General features: G+C 34.3%; 1 protein-coding gene across 3 annotated transcripts; it reads left to right on the top strand.

The window, feature by feature from the left end:
* The first annotated feature begins 1064 nt into the window (after nucleotides 1-1064).
* On the top strand, nucleotides 1065-23608 carry LOC145740207 (monocarboxylate transporter 14). Of its 3 annotated transcripts, none has more exons than XM_081995590.1 (9): nucleotides 1065-1332; nucleotides 14998-15823; nucleotides 17361-17627; nucleotides 17680-17867; nucleotides 18116-18329; nucleotides 18385-18563; nucleotides 21561-21783; nucleotides 21966-22253; nucleotides 23050-23608. In XM_081995590.1, the coding sequence occupies exons 1-9, from the start codon at nucleotides 1252-1254 to the stop codon at nucleotides 23169-23171; spliced, it is 2388 nt and encodes a 795-aa protein (XP_081851716.1). In that variant the 5' UTR covers nucleotides 1065-1251; the 3' UTR covers nucleotides 23172-23608. The 3 variants fall into 3 exon arrangements, with proteins under 3 accessions (XP_081851716.1, XP_081851717.1, XP_081851718.1); XM_081995591.1 differs by lacking the exon at nucleotides 1065-1332 and adding an exon at nucleotides 2987-3305; XM_081995592.1 differs by lacking the exon at nucleotides 1065-1332 and adding an exon at nucleotides 11268-11416.
* Nucleotides 23609-23777: the final 169 nt, after the last annotated feature.

The raw sequence follows: 23777 nt of genomic DNA, 5'->3' as shown, positions 1-23777 counted from the left end.
GTTAAGATGATTTGCCTGTGGCTCCAAACTTTATAGCATGTCCTTTATTACATCCCATGCTTCCAATGTTGGTGTGTATCCTTTAGCTAAATTTTCAGTTTTTTAATTGAATGAACAAAAGGACAAAATATAAGGAAGGATCAAGAGCAATTAAGTAAGTATAATATTTAAATCTGTTTCAAAGGGCTTCTTTTCTTATTGCTGACTTCTATATTGATAGAAAATTATCATGAACACCCCTTTCATTAAACTAAATTTTTGGGTCTTCACAAGAAGTAAAACTGTAAATAAAATATTTTTAAATTGGGGCCAAATTGAGTAACTTTAAATTTGTATGGGGATTGAGATGAGAGGTTTGCTAATTTTATAACAATTTAGTAGATAAAAGGATTGTAGGTCAAATGTCTAAGGTTAAAAACTATTTTTTTATAAAGTTGTTCAATGTCTTTATTTTATTACAATAAAAGATAGAAATACCAGGGTTTTTCAAACATTTAGAGGACTTATATGCCAAATACATATCAAATAAGCTACCCAGCAATTTTAATTATTCAAATCTTTATTCCTTCAAATTTTTTGACTTTGAATAACAGAAAAAAAAATAGGTAGGGACTATACCCTGGTTAGTATGAGGATTGACTACAATAATATGTTGTTTTTTTTTGTGCAAAGATCTTGAATGAGCATTATCTGATATGCTGCTTGACCAGAAAGGGTAGATCTTTAAAAGAGTCAGAGAGAAACTTGAAAAAATCCAGTTTCCACTTATTGTTTTGAGAGTTGCAGAGAAGTATCACAATGATAGATTTGCATTTTTTTCATCAGTCCTTGTAAAATATGTATATTTTTTTAAATATTCATGCTGCTGACCCTTAACTTCAACTTGTAATGTAACCATCAGCCTCTAGAGCTGTAGATTATGTTGATTTTATAGACAGTTGTCAATTTTATTATTAATTACCGTGAGATATTCTTGTAGGTCCAGACACCTTGAAATCTGACAACAAGGGACCTCAATGGCAATGCCCTTGCCCATCGCACGCACCCCTCGCCTTTGCGGCGCCGCAGTTTACGTCACCGGCCGTCGTTATGGTAACGGTGGGCGAAGCATGCCGTCTCCCATTCGACCCCGCACAGCTGAAACGATCGGCCTGTGAGCGGAACGGCCCCCTGTAAAGGTGGTGGTAAAACTGTACGGATGCCGTAGAATCGGGGCGGTTTTTGAGCGTCCGCTGATGCGCCCCCGTCGCCATGGGTCAGGCTGAAAGTAGAGACGAGGGCGCCGAAGACGACCCTGAGAAATGCGACTCGAGAAGAAACTCGGACAATTTGGTAAGCTTACATTTTTTCAACCCTTTTGTGGCCCGTTCTGGTTTTTCAAATAACGTGGCAGTAGCTGGATTTCTAGCCCTTCTTTAAACCTGAATCTAGGTAGATTTTGCATCTGAATAGCGGAAGGGCAAAACTTTTTCCGATTTTATAATGGGTTTATGTTAAGCTGATTTTATCGACGTTTTTACTAATGTGCTTAATTTTATATACTGGTTGCAGGGTATGTTAACGCTTATTAGTAAAATCTGATAATTTACCGATTTATGATTGCTTCTAGGATAAGAATAAGGCAGAAGTATTGAATAACTTTAATTTTTGCAGTTTTCATAGATGTATCTGCAAAATTGCGATATAGGATGGCAAAAATTAATACAAGAGTTTAGCAAATATTACCTTTTATCCTATAACGTTCAAAGTGACAATGAACCGTGAATTTCAGTGTTATTTTAATCAATAAAAAAATTACTTATTATCTTTTCACAAAGATTTTTTCAAGAATTAGGTTGACTGACGGAAATTTTGATTTTTTTTAATAAAAAAGAAAAAATTTAAACATTACCAATCTGAGGAGTGTGGATGCCATTTAATACTCTGAAAACTGTTCATTACTCTCTGAAGAGTAATGAAATGGAGGCCCCAAGTTTGTTGGCATCTTTTTCCAAAACACTGATTTACAATTATTCTTTTTTCTTTACGGTTAGTTCCTATAGAAAAGGTTCAAATTTTCATACCTGTATGGTTCATGTGTAGGAGGGTAGAAGCGTTTTTTAAGTTTAAATTTCTATTGCAATATAAGTATGTATGTCCAGGATAAGGAGGGCCACTAGAGACACAGATTTGGTTTAACTTTAATTACATTTAGAAAATCTTTTTGAGATATTTTGAAAAAAGTGATTTTTTATGTTACATTTTATTTTTTTGTGACGTTAATATTGGATCAAGACTAAAACTAATGACACTTCTCCCCAGCAACTTTTAAAGCTCTTTCAAGTGGCTTTTAAGGAAAACAGATCCCCAGTTTATTTTAATTTTTCCTGTACCTAAAATAATACAATATAACAGAAAAACTAAATAAGTGAGAAATCCGGTTTAACAGAAAGCCATGCAACCTAAATTTATTTTAAGTGTTAAGTGATTAATCTTTGAACTGTCTTCTCTATAGCCAATCAATCAATCCATTTTGCATGTATATATGTTATATTTTACGACATTTTAAGATCTCGGTTGTCAACGATTTGTAAGCCAAAGGTTTCAAAGTAAGAAATATTCTAGGTAGGGTTTGTTAAATTTACAGTATAATATTTTATGTTAATAGACAATTTTTTGGCGGAGGTCTTCTTGATTTATCATTACTTGCCTATACAAATTGGCCCATACATGGTGGATGATTTATTATTGTATTCTCCATAGGAGTCCTGAATGTATGGACATTCTCCCTCATGAAATACTTGTATTGGTTTTAGCCTAACCTGATTTTTAATTCATTTTTCTTCTGACTTTCACACCACAGGGATTGATGAGTTTTTCTTCTGACATTTCAGGCTCAAAGTTCGATATTTATTATTTGCGTCTTTTTTTGGTTAGGATTAAGGTTAGGATACATTAGCAGATACTCAGGCAGTACTAGTGGAATCAAACATTCGCCATTTAATCGTCAGCGTCGAGCTAGTCAGTTCCGATATGACGTCACCTTTGGCTATGTGCTGAATTTATTCACTCGAAAAGTCGCGTTAGCAGTACGACCAGTTGGAAATATCGACGGTACCGTTCACCACGTGTCGGTCTTCAGTCTGTTTAAGTAAAATGGGTGTGCTACTGTGCGGATTTCAAGTGACGCGAAACCTTTCGTGTCGGTACTCGTGAGAGTGAGTTCAAGTTGTCTGAGTGACTTTTTATAAGCGTCCAATATGTCCACTGGCAATTTGTTGGATATTAGACAACCCAGGTCCAGGAAGATCAGTCAAACGAGCAGGGTGGGTTTTATAGTACTTAGTCTAGTACGTCTGCGGTTGAAAATAGCTTAAGTAATAAATACACCACTCCGTTGTATTGTTTCTATTTTGAGCTTAGAAACTGTAAACAAAGAAATGCATACTGTTGTTGACCTTTCGGCGTTTCCCCTTCGGTATTTTTGGATATGGTCCACTCACCAAAAACCGTTGTGCTGGTCGCAATTTTCCAATAACTTTGTGTTTATGCTAGTTTTACGTATTAACACCTAGTTAAAATGAATCAATGTTAATAGCAAATATAGAATATTCTTTGTGGATTTAAATTAGCTGGAAAGTTTCCGCTTGAAGGCTAATCGAAACCTTTAAAAGATGTTATTTGTGGCTTATCGAACAGTTAAGTTATTTTAAAAATATGTGAAAGAATCGTTTTTTTTTTCACACATCCACCAACATATTCTGTCGTGTTGGAATTTTGTAAAAATAGTTTTTACAGTAAATATTCAGTTATAAACCCATGCATATTGTTTAATGTTAACCAAACCAGTTATCAGTAACTGATGCGGTTCTAAAAATTGCCAATGATCCTAATTTTTGTATTCAACCATAGTAAATCCGAGTATCTATTTAATTAGCGCCATTTTATGTCTGTATTATTTAATCTGTAAATACATAGTTGATAATAATGTAGTAAACTGTGTATCACAATCGCAAACAATTATTTCCATACGAGTAATTGCATGTTATGATTTTTTTCAATTAATATTCAGATCCTATATTTCATTTAAATACTGTTAAATCAGAATTATTTCTGAATTATTCAGTTAATCTGATGTTTAGCTGCATCTTTTTTTAATAAACATTTTTACGACAAACTAATTTTAAAATTATAAGCATTACATCCCTGAATAGTTTAACAAAGTAAGTTTAGTCTTAAAGAGGACTACAAACCAATCTAATGTTTTAATGTCCAAATGGGAACAATGTGCACATAAGCAATTAAATTATAAATGCAAACATAAATCTCTGCTTCCTTGTTTACATTAACTTTAATGCAAAAGGTCTGGAGACAATAGTTAAGTATAAGTTCCTTATTAAGGCATAATGAGGGGTGTATTGGTGACAAAAACGACTGTTTTTGTCAAAGACTTTTTAGGCGCTTCTTTTTCCTGGGTTATACTACCATCAACATCAATTTTAAGTTAGAGTAGTTTTCAGTTTTAGTACAGAATACTATTCTTGTGTTAGTGACTATGGATTCTCTTAGGTGATAATCAGCCATTGACCATAACTACTTTAACAAAATGTAGTGATTGGACTGTGTAATCTGTTTTGTTCCACCAAAAGTCAAGAGAACAACATCTACCTTTGTTTAGGTTTTCAGCTTCCAATGATCTGCATGATATTTTGTTTGCAATAGTAAGCACAACCTCTATTGTCTCTACCTGGAAATAGTTATTTTCAACTTTGTTTGTTGCACATCTGAGTTTTAAATAGTGGTTTCACTTGACATAACTCCCAAATTTTCATTAATTTCCTTTTGTGTCAACATAGTCAAAGCCTTTAGATCTTTTAGATAGATTGCTCTGTGGATTCCAGTTTATCATTCTGGTTGTCTTGGTTTTTCTTTTTTTTTTGCAGCTGCTATAAGGCTGAATTATGGCTCTCCAGTGATCTGGTTACTTTCTACAATTTTTTCTTTAATGTCTTTTAAATTATCAAATCATGGTTTATCGTCTGAATTTAGTCTATACAAGTTTCTAAAAATATTTATTTCCCTTACTCTATTCCAAAGATAGTTTCGTAAGAGCTGCATTCAATTTACCGGTTTTCAAAACTACAACTTTTGCATTTTCGTTGTTCTAAATATTTCCATAAACTTTTTCAATAAATCTGCAACTTATACTGTGTTGTTTTGCGGCAAATATAGCAAAACTTTATTGTTATTGAGTTCGATTTGAAGGATATGAGTGCAAGTGCGGTCTGATATAAATACTGCTAGTAATAAACTAACCATAAGTTTGTCAATAACTACATAGTTTTTACACTAAATTAGCTTGTAAGCGAAAACTTGAGTCAAGTCAGGTTTCAAAAGGAAAATATTCAATAGTAACCTTAAAATTTGTGTTTATTCCCAAACTTTTATTTGAAATTTGTGCGTCATTTATAATTTTTAAAAGATCTACCAATTAACCAATATTACTCCTGTAAGTACAATAATCCTAGGAATTTTACCAAATATAGTAGTTATTTGTCTTAAATCGAGAAGAATAAACTTAGCTTAGAGTAAATATTTTGTCTCAATAACAAAGACTTAATTATAAATTTAATGTCAACAAAAATTAACATTAATCAGATGGAATTTTATATGTTTTTTTTGAAAATATAAATTTGCAATCATTCTCACACAAAAAAATTCAAAACTTAAGACTTAAATTATTCATCTTATTTCACCTAAGGCAATTCTATAGCAGCATTTGTTGAATTTTGTAAGCATTATTTTATTGTTCTTTCCTAATTTGGTATTTCCCAAGGCATTTACTTTTGCCTGATTAGTGTATTTAATATTAATGTAGGCATTTGATTTCTATGAATTATTTACCTATAGGTACCTAATTGACAAGTTGTTTTGTTCAGTTAATTATAATAATTTTGTGATTCAGTACTTATTTTCTTGGAAATATTTACCTATAAAATGTTTGAAGCAACACACACTGTAGTATGCCACCAATAGCATTTAGTGTCCTCGTGTTCAACTGTTAAACAACAAAGAGGACGTTTCTTTTGTTAATTTTATCCCGGAAATTACTCACTCCTATATAAAACAAAAGCCCGTTTTGGAACGTGGACAAAATAAGGTCAAAAGTCATTGTACGGCACATGTTTGTATAACAAACTGCTTGTTTGTTGCCTATTTAAACAATTTTATATCCAAATAGTCAAAATTGTACTGAGTAGCATTCAATTGTTTAGTTGATGTGAAAAATTGAAATGCGGCCGTTTATCCAATTGCTCTAATTGGTCAATTGTGATCAAAGATATGTTTACTGCAATCCCGCAGAATGCAAATTAGAACGACCATTACTCCTAATTATAATCCCATGACCAATTGTTTTGTTTAAGTTTGGATGATTCTTAAACACAAACTAGTTGTCTCTTTTGGCCCAATTGTTGTCTTATTGTTTAAAGTGTCACTAACCTTTGTCAATGCCAAAAACAACTGTATGGTAAAGACCAGGTAGGTTCAAGGTTGAATGACTTAAAGGATAAAATATCAATTGGCACAAAAGCCAAGGGCATGTAATAAATAATAACTGAACTATATTTAAATGATTCTAAGGACCATCAGATCATTATTTGTAGAAGGCAAAATTATTATTGAGAACTGTTAAACATTTTTGACATTCATTTAATTTGTATTCCTATTTCCTAACGTGCAAAACTTGTAAGTGCAGTTAAGTTAGGTCCAGTTGTACAACAGTGGTTCAATTTTTTGAACTTGGTTCAAGTTAGGAACGTCACTTTGAAGTTGAGCTTTTAAAATGTAACAAAAGTAGCAGTTTCTGAAACATAGAGACCTTTTTTTTGTTATTTGGAAAAGCTAATAAAATCGTTTAAGTTTGTTAACTTTTTCAGATTTTCTTCTTATTAACTATAATCTCTATAAGAGCAATGTCCATTAAACGTTTGTGAAACATTATTGAAACTATTTTTCCAATTGTAACGAAATGACCAAGTAGTACAATGACTTTAACATTTTTCCAGATGCTCGCCTTAAAATAAGGCTCGCTGCCAAACTAACATTACTTAGAAAATTATTTTTATGATTTTTCTGTTCACTATATTGGGAAAACCTTACTCATTAATCTCGCATGCCAAATAATTAATTTTTGTCTGGTGAATTCTATTTCATTCATTTCAAATTATTTTTTAGAGTAAACTAATCAATGAAAACTTGTTTATGAGTATTATAAACCACTAAATTTAAAAAAAGTGAGTTTTTAAACCCCTTAATTATTGGCACAGTCGATAGGATAACATAGATAATTTTGAAATTCAGTTGGAAGAGTAATGTAATTGTGATGTTTGATTACTTTTTGTCTGTATAAAAGAAAAAGGCCATCTCCGTGAGTTTTTCAGTTTTACTATTATAAATTGTTTCTATCGAGTTCTCCTAGTAAAGTGACACACGCTCACAAAACCTACATTCAGGTTTAAACGTATAATTTTCCAACTATGCTTTGTAATTACTGCATTCATACGGAAATAATGAAACATTACCCTCAGGTAAATAGTCCACGTACCGGAATAAAATTTAAACTGATCTAATAAAGGACGTGTACTTTGTAATGACTGTCTAATATTAACAATTATTAGTTAAGTAATATATCGCATAAGATTTATGCATCGGTGGCCATGCCAAGCCAATTCAGTAAAAGTGCTTTGGAGAGCAACCAAATGCATGTTGTTCTATGAGATTTGTACTTTTTTTGGTTAAAAAGGCTATTTTCGGCAGTGTTTTTGTATCCCATTACGTTTATTTCTTTGGTAAAAACATTTTTAGAAAGGTAATAAATTTATTATTCCTCCCAATATATCATGCGAGAGTTTATTTACATAGCGTGATACATTTAGGTAAATTTCTGTATAATGTCTTGAATACTTTAAGCCTATGAGTTTTGATAATTATTTTGTTCATGCTGCTGTAAAAGTGTAATTATATATTACTAGAAAAAAATATTGTTAATAATTTAAAAAAATAGTTTTTGAAAATATTGTATGTATTGAATTTTTTTTCGAACCTAATTTTTCTGCAGGAGTTTCCGGGTTCAGTGCTGACTTAAAAAAATGTTATTAAGGTGGTATTTGCCAAGTTTTGCATATACTAGGAGGGTTACATGTTATACATTGTCATTTCATTGGTTGTCATATAAAATATTTTCTAACTAAAATTGATATACTGGATGTCCAGGATTCCTATTCCTACTTTTTAAAGTGTTGCTGTTTTTGAAATCTTTTAATTTTTCATTTACAGGGTTGCCAAAACTCTTCTAGTTTTCCCTCTTTCAGTAAGATTACTTCTTTTATAAATACGTTTTCTATTTGTACTTTTTTATAATACTATAATTTTATAGGAAATTTACCTTTCACAGCCTCTATCGCAGAAACAAACCTTTTAAAGACGCTTTTTGTATTTAAATAGTTTAATTTCTGGTCAACTGTTGTTGTTTGTATTAACACAACTTTCTCAGTACGCTTCAATTATATTAAAAGAACGTCATTCTAGAATGTTGCATTTATTATACATAATTAAATTGAATTGAATAGAAAACAACCTTGATAAACTAATCGCCTTTGCAGTTTTTCCTTTTCGCCTACCACGCGCAATTTTATTCACAACAGTAAGTTTAGTTGGCAATACTGACCACATTTTATCAATAATTTATTGATACTCATCCAAGAAACGCACGTGACTAATCACGTTTTTACTAGGAAGTTTGAAAGAATGGTTACCCGGCACGTCCTAGTAAAAATATTTGTATTGTTTGACTTTACCCAATGACAAAGTGGTAAAGTGCGGTTTAATTGATGCAGTGTTTAGCCTCGTATGTAAATACGTAATAAATTAAAGTTTGCAAAACAAGCTAGACGGTGTTCTCAGCATCACATGTTTTCGCATTGCTGTCACATGTTTTCCTGTTTTAAGGCTCTCCAATTGGCTGTAATAACACATTTCCAAACTTAAAACTTGTGCAAAGTTTGGTCTGATAACAATTATTTATACCTAATTTGATTGATAAGTTACCGCGGTTAATCACATTCAGGAAATGAATCACTATTTGAATAAACCTACATTAAGGGTTAAAAGTTAACTGAAACATATAGATAACAACAATTGAATATTTAAGTAGCGATATTGAGGTCAAATCTTCTACCATTAAATAAACTTTCTTAAACAGTAGGTTTGTGTGTATTGTTGCAATGATTCTGGAATTGTCGGTAAATAAAACGGGCTATTTTTAAAACACTTGAGACGAATAAACACTTTGAGGTAATCAAATGCCAACTATACGTATGCCTATTCACGATAATGTAACCTACATAAAGAAGCATATTATCAACAGAAGTTATTTAGGAAAATATTAACTTGATGGTTAAGTTACCCAAATCGACTAAGTCTTATGAAAGCAAATTTTTCAATCACGTTTTGTCAACCGGTTTAAGACGAGGTCTAAGAAGACCTAAGAATCTTTGCAACACAAATTTGATTGTTTAGTTACCTGAAATTACTTCAAACAAACATGAAAAATGTATATTAAAAATAGTTAAACCTTCTTTTAAGATCGTGTGGCATATTTCATCTTAAAATGTGAAATAACTACAGTTTAAGCTTTTTAGATGGACTTAGATCCTAACAGGCCTGTTGGCAGAACGAATCTTCAACTAATAATCAGAGGAATATGTCCAACTATTGGCCATTACCCTTAAAATGTCAATGTCACGTGAGCATTCAACCAATAAAAGCCAACAATTTCCGATTTTCAGTTGGAAACCAGTTTGAAATTGCCTCTACGAACAGACCTATAGATTTTGAAATTACTTACTAAGTCAGTATATGGTGATCATCAAACATCAGGATTTCTAGATGTATCTAAGTAGTTTCTAAATTTGTTGTTCACTTACACGAAGAAAACATTTTTTTAGTTATTTAGTTAGAAGAACAGGTTAGTTTGAGTGGAAAAAGTAAAACTTTAGCTTCTAGAACTGATATCGGTTGTTGATTGTTAAGAAGATCTCAAAATTCCAAATAGTTTCCGAAAAAAACCAGTTCGAAAAAAAGTGTAAATTTATTTTTTCTTAAATACATTAAGTTCATAAACTATATTATTATTAAGGCAAAAATGGAAGTCAGATCTCTTATAAAGGCGTTTATGTAGCTGGTATTGTCAGATTTGTTCTAAAACTAATAAATACCACTTTTCCTAGAGGATGGTCCTGATAAAGCAATGTTTCAGGTTAATTAAAAAATTATTATTATTACTAAAACTACTTAAAACTCAAATAGAGCATTGAAAGTGCACGTTTAAGTGACTATAATTTAAACAAGAACAAGTTACAGCTGTTCAATTCTGTATTGAATAATTTTTTAGCAAATGGTTTTTTCGTAGAAATAACTGTTCAAGTTAACGCTCAAGGTTAGTACTTATCAATATACTTCGTGCTAATACACGACCTGAATTATCTTAAATATGGCGACGTAATTAATGACGCAACGGCCATTTGCCTTGATTTGGACTTTACTTGAAATTTGAAAGTAACCTATTAATTAAAGCACAAGCCTTTACTTGGTGTTGGTGCAGTAGATGAATCAAAATTTAAAGATAAAACCGACTAGTTGAACAACTTTACTAGATTTACCATAACGTTATACTACCAGGTTATACATATAGCACTGATTTGAAGTAAAATAAAGTAAATAGCAATTTCTGACTTTGAAACTACTAAACTGACACGCAATTAGCATTTGGAGCACTGATTTGATAAGGAATTTATCGGAAATTACCTCGTTACTTAGAATCAATGCTAGAAAAGTTGACGGAAGGAAAAACAAATTTCCTTTATCCGATTTTTTGCATTAATCACTTTTGCATCTCATGAGCTTTCCATTAGGATCAGAATTGATCTCGCTCTCATTGAAACAGTCCGAATAATCCACGTACAGTTTTGGCAACAATGCGGTTTTGCTCTTGTATATTTGTCGTTCAAAGCATCCCTATTTGTCTGTATTATCACCAACTAGAATAACAAAGAATCCGTATCTGTTTATTAACTGAGTTATTTGGCTTCTGTGCTGTTTTTAATAATGTAGATGTGACAATTGAAAGATTTGTTCTCCTACTAATGTAATGTGTTTCTTATCAGGTTTCTATCCGATATCTGTACAAATTAGGTGCTAATCCATTTTGCGATAATATTAAGTGAGCCGATTTATCAGGCAGCCGATAAAAATCCATTTATTCGGTTGAAGTCTGTCGAACACGTCGTTCGTTTACTTTTTAGTTCCTATAGTTAATACAAAAAATGATTATTGCCCTTTAAAACATAAAGTGCTGACCAAAATGCCATCTTCTAGGGTAAGTCATGTTGAATCGATTTTTTTCTGCATTAAGTACAGCAATTTGCTCCATTTTATCAGCAGTTTGGAGACTTATTTGCTCATGTATATTAGGTTCTATTATTAAAAATATTCTTGCAAGGTGAGAGCTTTGAAAACAATTTGGAACTATGTGGAAATACGTGATCGTCATTACGTGAACTTTTGAAAACGCTCCAAATTTATTTTGGCATTCAGTTGTCCGTCTTTGACGAGTTTGTAGGTCAGTTTATTTCCGCCGCTGTATCAATGAGCTTGTTATGGTTCCCATGCAGATTGCGCCAAAAAGTAAACAAAACGAAAAACACTTATTAAAGTAGGTTTTTATTTGTTCTTGGAGGTTAATGTTTCTTCGAGATATTGGTAGGCGCAATCAGTGATATTTTGTTTGCAAGTTACAATCTTAATGCAACAATAATTAGTTGCATAACTAATTTCATGCTTTGTTTGCTGTGTGAATTGTTCCCGGAACAATTTTCCTCACGATTAAAGATTAATTTAATCACTGTTATGGTTTAATTCAGTATAATTTTTTTCAAAATAGCATCAGTATGTCTGTCTTAATAAGCAGTGCAAGGGGATGTATCTTTGAAATTATTTATAGTACAGCTTCTTCAAATGTGGGAACTGGAAATTATTTTCAGATTTCTTTGCTAAAATCTCGTGGTCTCTACGAACAACTTTGCTTCTTAACTTTTTGTGTGTCCTCAAGACACCGCTTATTACATTAGTTCACCCTGTGTATTTCACTTTCTTTTAAAGGATGAGTCAATAAATCGATTTAATAAAATACTGAATCGGATGAGTTGTCCTATACTGGTCGTCACTGACCGCATTACTGGGGCGCCTGTTCTAATATTCAGTTTATTGGCCAATTACTGTGTCTGGAATGTTCACTTCAGTATGTTTTTTTATTACATGAACCAATCAGCTTACTCGTAAAAAAATATGTTCAGTAATGTGCGGGAATGGGCAGTGATGCGTTTATTAACATCGACCAATAAAGGGCCTTTGATGTGATGGCATTACATCAAAATGTAATGATTATTATACAATTATTTTAGTGTTATAATAATAAAAAATGTATACCCGTAAGTGTAAGAAACCCTATGACCAACTATTATTGTCCATAGTTTTTCCATGGTCAGATGTTTATAGAAAGGAGCTTAACCACAGATCAAAAGGGTCTAAAGACTATCCTGTTAATATATTATATTTAGATTTTTTTGCTAATTTTAAGCAATAAAGTTAGAATGAACATAGGTCCGCAAACACATCGTTTTGAAGATAAAGGGTGTCAAAGTTTTAGTTATTTTTTCAGTTTTTTTTTCTATGGAGCTACTACAGTTTTTGAGATATTTTTGTACAACAACTAACTTTGTTAGGCATGATAACTGATTTTGATTTTGATTTTATTTACGGGGGGTTTTCCTGTGATCCTCCCTTTTTTTGCCCCTTTAAACTTTTTTGTTTGTCTAAGGACTATTTTTAGGTAAATCTCTCTAGTTCAATTTAGATTTGTTTCTTGACTTTCATTTTTTATAATGATTTTAGGGACTAAAACAAAATGAACCAACGTTTTAAGATCATTCCAAAAGGGGAATAGAGTTGTGGTTGGAAAGAGGAGAGAGTAATACCTTCGAGCTCCCCATACATTTACCATGAGATTTCTGAACAAAATTTACAATCTATTTATAGTTTTCAAACAATAAAAAGGCTGTAATAGAGTTTTTAGCTGGTTTTAGCCTTTCGGAATACCGCTCCATTTTAATGTAAACTTCATAAATATTTAATACGTATATCTCAGGTTTCTTCGCTTTGAAAAGGTATTATATTAATAAATTAAATTTTCATCCTATGTGAGGATACTATAGAAGCTAGGCTAGGGCCTAAATATCAGTCATAAAACAAAATACAAGTTGATATATAAAACAAAGTTTTCATCATTTTGACTTAATATCTTATAGAAAGAACTACTATCTACTAGTAAGCATAATTTTTCAAAAATCATTTTTTTTTAACTCCAAAAGACAGTATACTTCTTTCTAAGAGAAATATCACAGTCTATTCAGTATTCACATGAATGTGACAGACTCTTCTTTTATACTATAAAAGCACTATTCCCTCAGTTGAAATTTGAGGTTTTTATTTGCGGGAATTAATTATCAAATCAGCTTTTACTGTTAGTAAAAGTGGTCAATAAAGATAATTTTTCCACACATTTACAATAAAAGCACTAATATTATGATGTGTTCCGTTATTTTCAACAGTTTTAGTGACCTAAAAGCTTTTGTGAAGGGGTGGTTTGATGGCTTAAATAATGTGAGGGGTCATAATCATACATTATTGTTCTATTTGGTTGTTACTCTGACTTTTGACTATATTTTTTTATTGTCAGTATAACTAATAATCATTTATTTTATAATTTATTTTTTAGTAACTTTAATAATATTAGCGTACTTGGAAACGTGATATTCATGAGTAGTAATGCCGCAATTAACATTGAATGATGATTCGCCCTTGGCACAAAACCGAATGTTATCTAAACTCATTTACATTTTATATAGCACCGACCGCTATATACCGTCGACTATTTAGCGACTGAAATATGCACAATAAACAGTTCACTTGGAAAAAATTATTATTACGCGTAGGTTTTCCATCTTTGTAAAATGTCAATGCCAGTTTTGCAAACTTATATTGGATTCGTTCGACGTAATGCGGCAATAAGAGAATGGTAATTGAAATTGAAATAATCATGCCAGATTGGTTGATGCAGTGGACATATGTCAACGTTATTTACTACTCCGTCATTTACATGTAGAGGGGCGTCGTTTAGTCGAGTAACTTAAATACAGATTTCAGCTAAAATGATTTTTCTTGGAAATGTGTCTGGATAAACGTTTTGATACACATTTAAATTTCAGTTAATCTGAAATGTCGTCATTGGTAAAAATGAAAGGATTTTGTCAAATATGCGTTTTCCATTGCAGTAAACCTGTACAATATAGCTTTATATAAATTAAAGTTTCATACTTTGTATAGCCGGAACCAATCTCAGTTTTGTCAAGCCAATTTATGTCACATTATTTAAGGACCCTAGATTGTAGATTTGTAGCTATCTTGGTGACAATGCACTGCGGCCTTGGGGCCTATTGTACCCACCGTTCTGGCCTGAGGCTAGCCTCATCACAGTTCCTTCTCCAGATTTAAGGCCTTAATAAAGGCCAGCAGCTGAGTCGGTTTTAGAGAAGACATCTCCCCATCATTGATGATATGCTGCTACCAAACATTTGGTCGTTATGTTTGAGACTGCATCACAAGCAGATGTTCAGGAGTTTCTTCCTCATCCGCACAGAATCTGCAGTCTCCATGATGGAGGATGGACCGTGGAGTGGTCTAATTTTGTATTTTATATTTTTCCAAACATAAATTTAAAGCAAAACCTTTAGGAAGCCTGGTTTTTGCTTTAACTAAAACCTTAAATTCCATTCCTATTATTGTGTTATAACCGCAATTTAATCCTCTTGCATTTGTATTTATTATTCTGTTTTCTTACAGACCGACAGCGAAGTAGCCTGCGAAGAAACAGCCGGCCTGACAGCAGAACAGCAAGAAGGCGAGGAGGATGACCTGTCCTACTGCGACTACCACGACCTACCTCCTCCACCCGACGGTGGCTACGGCTGGGTGGTGGTATTCGCCTCCTTCATGTGCAACATGATCGTAGATGGGATCGCCTACACCTTCGGTGTCTTCCTCCAACCCATGGTCGTGTACTACGGCGAGTCCAAGGGTAAAACCGCCTGGGTGGGCTCCCTACTGTCTGGAATGTACCTGAGCGCTGGTCCTTTGGTCAGCGCGTTAACTAACAAATTCGGATGTCGGGCAGTTTGCATAAGTGGCGCTCTCATCTCCACCACCGCCTTCGTTTTGTCAATTTTTTGCTCGACCGTTAACTGGTTGATGCTTATCTACGGTTTTGTGGGTGGTTTTGGTTTCGGTTTGATTTATTTACCGGCAGTGGTGTGCGTCGGTTACTATTTTGAAACCAAACGTTCTTTAGCCACCGGAATTGCCGTGTGTGGTTCGGGTGTGGGGACTTTTGCCTTTGCTCCGCTAGCCGACATGTTGTTGCAGGCTTACGGATGGCGGGGGGCCAATTTGATTCTAGCCGGGTTGATTTTAAACTGTGTGCTGTTCGGTGCCTTGATGCGTCCCCTTACCTATCCCAAGGAAAACGGGGAGAAGCCTTTGCTTCAACGAATGGCGGAGGAGAGACGCATACAGATGGAACGAGGCAGCATTGGCGGCTCTTACTTTATGGTTCAGTTGCCCGATGGTACTATGGAAAAACGAATGAAACAGCCGTTGAATATCGATCCAGGTTGGTATTTGTACTAATGTCGTTTCCCTATTATGATATGATAATATGTGGTTAGTTGTGAGAAAATAATTTTTGAGAGAAGTTACGGATGTCGTCAGTCACATCTCATGTGTCTCGTCTCCGATTTTTTTCCGAAAACGTGTTCGTGCTCTACATCTATAAATGTTTTATATTCAGAATTACCTAGGCAAAAAATGTTTCCACAATTTTCCAAGGATTGGGCGTTTCTGACACTTTATTTATGGTCACTGACGTCCGAATACAAATTACAAGTGCGTTATGACACTAAATTAACATGAAAAACATCAACAAATAATAATGTCTAGTATTGACGACACTTCCTAACTGCTGAAATATGTATTACTATTGTAGTACATTCCTGAACAATGCGAGACAATAATAATTTAAGTCTACCGTTATAACGATTATATGGTCTGATTCAGGCAGTCTATAGCAGTTTGTAGAATAATAATTTCAATAAAACCAACTCATTCTGTTGTAAAAACATTGTAGTAAAAGTGAGTAAAAATCCAGAAATATGAGACAGTGTCCTACTCACATTAGGTAATATTAGCAGTGAATAAGTTGAGATGTAGTAGTGCCAAAATAATGTTTAACCGCAATAAAAATTGATGCTGATAAACGCTCCGTTTGCTTATCGGTCTGATGATGCTCACTAGTTCAAAACACGTGTTACCACATAATTTTTATTTTATCGTAAATTATTAAGCTTCAACTTTTGACAGTGTAATTTTTCAGAATACGTTCCAACTAGTTAATGAAATTATGCAGTTGAACCAAGTAGTCATCAAATAAGGTACCAAATACAGAACGCTAATAGAAAAAATTAGAAAATGTAAAACATTTAAGGTAGAAAAGTAACTGCACAAAAATTTGTCAAAGACAAATTCAGTGAAAATGATAAAGGAGTCACTTTCAATATCGTTACATTATCATACTTGTTTGTTAAGATCAAGATTATTCATTTTATACCGGCACTAAGTCCTTGATGATAGGTGTACCTAATACCGTCAAGGATAAGAAATTTACAACGTTTTTCTGCCATTTCACGATTGAGCTGGATAATGCGATTATTATGATTGAATACAATTTTTATGGATTTTACGGCAAGTTTTACTTAATCGTCGGTTAATATCCAAGAAGCAAAAACAGTCGGTAAGCTTGCAACGTGTGTGGTATATACTGTTTAATAAAATAATGGGCCGTAAAACGCGATTAAGCGTGATGATGTCTGATTTACAAGGCTGATAAATAATCATAAATCTCTGTTGAATTTTTGAACAATACTGGTTGCTAACCCGATCAGTTTGAATATCGCAAATATTGAGAAACTATACTTATAGAAATAGGATATCTAGTTTAAAATACCGCACCTGAGTTTGCACATTTGTTTAAATGGAAAATATACCAAAATCAGTAGCCACATAGTAGGGCTTCTGGATTTTCTTATTCTAAGATTCTAAGCCATCAAATTGAGAATTTGCATAAGGAAAATATATTAAATCATTGTTTGTAGGTGTTCACTCAAGTCTGAACCTAGACCAGTTAGCTCCAGGAACTCCAATAACACCAATTCCTACTGTGCCAACGTTGCCGACCATCGCCGAGGTGAAAGTAGTGGAACCGAGCGGCAGCTCTGGCAGTCCTAGTCCAGGCGAAAGCCAAAACGAAATCAAACATCCGCGACTGTTGGAGCTGAAAAACAATGTGAACAACGAAAACCAGAAGGACCCTAAGCTGCCGAGGAACGCCAGTCAGCCCGCTTTCTCATCGCAAATACCTGGTATTTTGTTGAGTTTGACCGTTGAAAGGGATGTTGAGTTTGGATGGTTTAGGTTTACCTAAAAATGGTTCGGTGCCCACTTTTGACAGAATCCGCAAAACTTCCGTTGGCGAGCGATTCAAACCGACTCTGGATCCGATCAAGTCCGCTTCAAGAGGGAAACTGGGGTCCAATGCTGATATGCGTCGTTTGAGAAACACGTCCACCGGATCGTTTTTGAGCAGGAATAATAACAGTGAGGTAAGTGTCTAATGTTTGGATGAGGCGCTAGGAAAGGGCGTCGACTGTATTTGAGATTCAGAAGTTGTGTTCTACATACAGAAAATTAATAGGAATAAGAAATTATCTAAAATTATTTTGAACATTTCTGAGGTTAATTTAATAATTAAGCTTTGAAAGTGTAACACTTCTCTCAACTACGGTTGGTGTCCTTTCTTAGTGACTCATCCGATACATTACTATTCTTATTTGGTAGAGTTTTTCTTCAGGTCGACGTGGAAAGTTTGGGTTTCACCACATCAAAACTGTCCTTGTCTAGCCGAAAAAGCAACATGGTCAGACCGATGTCCCGTAAAGATATTTTCTATTCCGGTTCGGTGACTAACTTGCCAGAATACCACCAGTCGCAAAAGTCGCTGACCAATTACCGGCAAAGTATTATGAGCCTTCCCAAAATGAAACAGCTGGAAGATGAAAGTTCCCGTAAGTAATTATTGTTTAAGTTAAAGGGTTTACTTACTGAATAAGATTATTTTAGCCGCCGATGTTTGTCCGTGCCTGGCCTTGCCCGAAAGTTTCAAGTCCGCCCTGTCACAAATGATGGACATGAGCCTACTCAAGGATCCCGTGTTCATGTTCATTGCTGTGTCCAATTTATTCGGAATGGCCGGACTGTATGTGCCATTTGTTTATCTTGCTGATTGCGCTCAGAAAGACGTAAGTTTTTTTTAAATTTATGCATGACTAAAAAGTGTCCATCGATCTATAAGAATTAGTACTGTTGGTGCAAGTTAAGTGCTTGTTTGGGATTTGGTCTGCTGATTTAGAAGAATTATTATACCAACTTAAAGACTGGTATAGAATGACCAGGAGGCGAACTCCGTAACGATGTAGGAAATAGAAAACGCATAGAAATAGACAAGAAAGGAAATTTCTTTCTATTAACTGTTGTGTTGTGCTATTTTCTATCACATTCGGCTGACATCGTCAACAGAAAACGGGAACTTATCGGCCCTAAAAACATTGACTAATTTCTAGTAATAAATCTAGGGCTTTTACTTGTTTCGTCCTATTCAAGGTTAATGACAATAATTTGAATAATTCTACGTTTTTTACTTTCTTTCTCAGTAATTAATCATAGATTTCAAAGTTGAAAGTTGTTGCATTATAAAATAGTCCGTTTTGTTGCCATTTTTGTTGTTGGTTTTATTTATTGTAGTTCTGTCTCTTCAGTTTCTTATTTTCTTGTTAGACCATTAATATTTTTCAGTTGCTTGTAAACATGCTACCAATTTTTATGCATTTTGTGAAGAAAGTAGGATGGGACTAGGATGTGTTGATGGAACCCATATTTTTTTTTTTTTTTTTTTTTCTTTCTCCATGGGTCTGTCGGCTGTCAGCTCCAGATAGCACGTAAGCCTAATGGCTTATTGTACTGTCCCCATGTTTGTGGTACTTTAGTTACACCAGTCCATTATCCCTGTTTCCCGTACGAGCGTGAAGAAGGTCCTTGCTTGGTGCTCTTTGTATCTCTTTCAGTACTAACTTAGTTTTCCCGAAGATTGTTTGTCGCCTTTGACCAAGTGCTTCACATTCACATATGATGTGTTCAAACGTTTCGATTTCCTCCCCGCATAGTCTGCAGTCCAGGTTATCATCGAATAGTTTCATGGTGAACAGGTGTTCAGGTTCTCACAGGTCCATGCCCTGTGAGAAGCGCTGTTAGGTCTTTCAGTTCTTTCCTGCTGTACTTTAGCAGTTCTTGAGCCTTATTTTTATTTGGTCCTGCAATAGCTTGCTTCCCATGCTTATTTCCTGGGTACGTCTTCCAGCGTTCCAGGTGTTTTGTGTTGATCCATTCTCCAGTGACCCGTCTTGTTGAGCATCTAGGTATGCCTACAGATGGTTCTGGTCCAATCATGTTTGCATTTGAGCCTTGCCTGGCAAGTTCATCTGCTTTTTCATTTCCAGGAATGCCTGAGTGACCTGGTACCCATACAAGTTTTACCCTGTTATGTTCTGCCAGTTCCGTAATTCTCTGTAGACACTCATCTACCAGTCTTGACGATGTTTTGCACGTAAGCAGTGCTTTCAAGGCCGCCTGGCTATCAGTTATTATTAGAATTTGCTTATTTTTGTAAGTCCTTCTAATGTTTTCTTCTATGCACCATAACAGAGCATATATTTCCGTTTGAAAAACTGTGGCGTGTTTTCCTAGTGGTATGCTGATGCTTACCTTAGGTCTCTCGCCATAAACTCCTGCACCACTTCCCCTTTCCTGTCTAGATCCATCTGTGAACCATATTAGACAGTCCTGGGTCAGTTTTTTCGCATTATTTACCCAGAATTTTTGATCCAGTATTACCTCAAATTTCCTCTGAATGTGATATTTAGGACACATGTAATCCGATCTCATTTCAAGAATTGGATCCCTTACTGTGTTCCAAATTGATGTTGTACCTGTCGTTGTTATGTTCCCCGGCAGGTCAATCAAGTCCCGGAGCCTTTGGTAAGCACATCTTGCCTCCCCTAAAATTATTAGGTCCAGTGGAGGCAGGTCTAATATAGCTTCCATGCTCGCAGTAGGAGTGGTTCTTATTGCACCAGTTATGCCTAGACAGGCCATTCGTTGAATCCTCTCTAGTTTGTGTATCGCAGTGTTTTATGGAACCCATATAGCCATAACACAACCATTCCATCATAAAAGCAGCTTACACCTCAAAAACAATAACTAATAGATGCATTAATACTTTAACTAAAAACTCAAAAATAAAGAAAGGGGGGTGCAAACACAATCAATTGGTCCCCAACGCAACCTTATTGACACAATGTTGACACTGACGGGCATAAAGGTTAAAAAACAAAACATTTGAATTTTAGAAGACGACGGAAAAGAAAGTTGGCAAATACAAAATTTCATAGCCGCAAGAGAGATAAAATCATACCAAGACCTCAATTGGTCTTTCTATTTTGCACAACCCGAATAGCTACGTTGAGTGCCGATCTTCGCCAATCGAGAGTACCATATATTACAATAGAGAAGGGTTTTCTATGATAGCAAAGAAATTTCCTTGCTATTCGTTACAGAGTTCGCCTTCAGAAGCCTTATTGAGAATGAATTTTTTGAAGTTTCTGTATTTTAAAATGACAGGCGAACTTCGAAAGAACATGGATTCGAAGTTCTTATGACTTTCTCTGTTATGATTACTACCATGTAATATAATACTTCATACACAACAAACATGTGTCAATGGAATTAAAATCGTTTTTTCAAATGTAGTGTTAGCATTTTTGGTAAAATTTTGGTTGCCACTGTGTGTTTTAACTTATCATCTAAAAGTCACTAATAGAAATGAAATTAGTAATTATACTATTTGGCTAGGATGTTTAAGGAATATTACTTCAGATTGCAGAAGAAAGAAGGAGTTGCAGAAGAAATATCTAAAATAAACAATAAGTTAAAGAAAGAAATATAGGTATAACCTGGAACGAAGTTGAATACATGCAATAATTGGTTCAACAGAATAAGATATTTGAAGAAGAACCATGAATTATTATGTCTGGCTATAAGAACAAATTAAGTAGTAGTTAAGTAGTTTTTGTTCCTTGGGGATAACGAATTACTTTCATCATGTTTGCAATGGACTTGGGTTACTTAGTGCTATATTGAACTGGGATTATTGTGTTATATTTATGTCTAAATCGCTGTTCTAGAACATTGTTCCAACTCAAGCATCCTTCCTGATCTCGATCATCGGTATTACCAACACGGTGGGCCGTGTTGCGTGCGGCTTTTTCGCCGATTTTCCTCAAGTGAACGCTCTCCTGCTCAACAATATTTGCCTAGTAATCTCCACTATTGCCGTTGCCTCTACGCCGTTTTGCCACACCTATGCCGCTTATGTCGTTATGGCTATTGCTTTCGGTATTGCCGTATGTAAGTATAATTTTTAAGATACCACCAACCAACTTAATTTATTTCCTTTTATACAGTAACAGTGCATACAATTTTTATAATGACAAACTGGCACCATATTGCAGATTTTCTCCTTGTAAAACCCTTATTATAATTTTACTTAAATTTACAAAACACTAATCTACGAATGTCAATTTTTGTAGCCGGTTACATTTCTCTAACTTCGATCATTCTGGTGGACCTTTTGGGTTTGGATAAGTTGACCAATGCCTTCGGCCTGCTGATCCTCTTTAGAGGGGCTGCGGCCATTGTAGGGTCGCCCTTAGCTGGTGCCATTTACGACGCCACCAAGTCCTACGACATCCCGTTCTACGTTGCGGGAGGACTGTTTGCCTTATCTGCCATTACCAGTTTTCTTGCTCCCTACATGAAGAGGTTTAGCAATCAGGAGGAGCGCGCGCAGGCCGACGGCGACGCTCTAACTCCGATAGGTGAGCGTTTGTTTTTTTTAAGCTTCAATTCACAAGCATAACAACATCGACATCGTTTCATCTATCATATTTAATATCGTCCTTATGTTTTTTTGTTGTGCCATAACAGTTTTAAAATAAGTTTGTTGGATTTTAAGTGCTGTAAAGTTTGTTTTTTATCATAGACAGTAATAAAGAGTTTTTTCTAAATTTTTACGCATGCATTTTTATATTTTCTGGTCCAATTTTGTTGTTGATTCCTTCGCACTCACAATATGCTACACTTCACTTCAGAGTAATTTGTAAATGTCCGGCAGTATACATAATCTACCAATTTCATCCACTAACATTTCAAATATCGTACAGAAATTAGAATAGAACTTAATCAATTAATTTGATCTATTCTAATATTTAAAATATCCATGTTTGATCTATTATGTACCGTTGAGTCCTTACGATTCTTCCTAACCAAATTTTACATTCAAATACAACTCATTTGTAATATTGTTATATAGTTCAAAACTTAAATCCTTTTAATCCTTTGCAATACAACTATTTCTTGATAAATACCCATTTATAGTATCCCTCCTACTCAAGTCCTCTTAAATATAAAAGAGTGAAGACATATGTAGGCTATTTACTAATACTTCCAAGCAAAATATATAAAGCAGAGTGTACTAAATAAGACTACACACAAATAATCATCCCTTATAAAGTACATGTGCATGCATTTTTCTAGCATCCTTAGTTCGCATCATCTTAAGTATTTAGAAATCACACATTGTTCATAAACTGGACCCGCTCTGGAATGTTTTAGATGAAGATGAAGAGGAAGACGAACCAATCACGATGGGTGGAAAAAAGTTGTTGCCGAAGATCATCGAAACGTCAGCCAGTCCGAACGAGAAGGAAATCAAGCAGATCGAGTCCGTGTTGTAAATACGTAACGTCGTTTTAATTCATAAACCGTTTTTAGATTAATTTAAGTACGGGCCAAATGTGATAATAGATCTATTCGTTAATGGACGAAGAGCATTGGGTTGCACGTACGTCTGCGATTTTACCTCTTAAACGACAATAACCTTTATTGTTGTCAAAATGCAAAAAAAAAACGTTCACCAATAAGTATTAAGGCGTTTTTCTTTCAAAGTTAGAGGTAGAACATACAAAATGGACGTAAACCACACGTGACAACCCTGGCGCTTAATAAATATACCTTATAACCTTAGAATTTTGATGTGTACGATTTAAAAAGTGTATATTTTAAGTATTGTAAAGGCTTAAGTAGCGTGATTGTGAGCAGTGTACAATAGCGTAAGACAGACGATTACAGTTCAAGAAAATTGTTTACTAATAATTATACTTTCTCAGAAGCAGGTGATTTTGTTTTGAATTTCCAAGAGTATTTTTTTAATAGAATTTTTTTCTTATTTTAGTTACCACCTTCATCCTCTCCATTCCATTTTCATCCTAATTGTCAATGCTATGCCAAGCATTCTCTTATGCCTTGAAAGTTTCCAGAAGCGCTCGTTCAGTTGGAACATG

Source organism: Ips typographus, linkage group LG1, assembly GCF_016097725.1.
Source record: "Ips typographus isolate SLU linkage group LG1, UJ_Ityp_2.0, whole genome shotgun sequence".
NCBI lineage: Eukaryota > Metazoa > Arthropoda > Insecta > Coleoptera > Curculionidae > Ips > Ips typographus.
This window is presented reverse-complemented; position numbering and strand designations above follow the sequence as displayed.

Coding starts and splice junctions, on each gene's coding strand:
- LOC145740207 (XM_081995590.1), top strand. CDS start 1,252: ATGGGTCAGGCTGAAAGTAGAGACGAGGGCGCCGAAGACGACCCTGAG. Junction 17,868..18,115: donor GCAGGAATAATAACAGTGAG/GTAAGTGTCTAA, acceptor GTTTTTCTTCAG/GTCGACGTGGAAAGTTTGGG. Junction 18,564..21,560: donor CTGATTGCGCTCAGAAAGAC/GTAAGTTTTTTT, acceptor TCGCTGTTCTAG/AACATTGTTCCAACTCAAGC.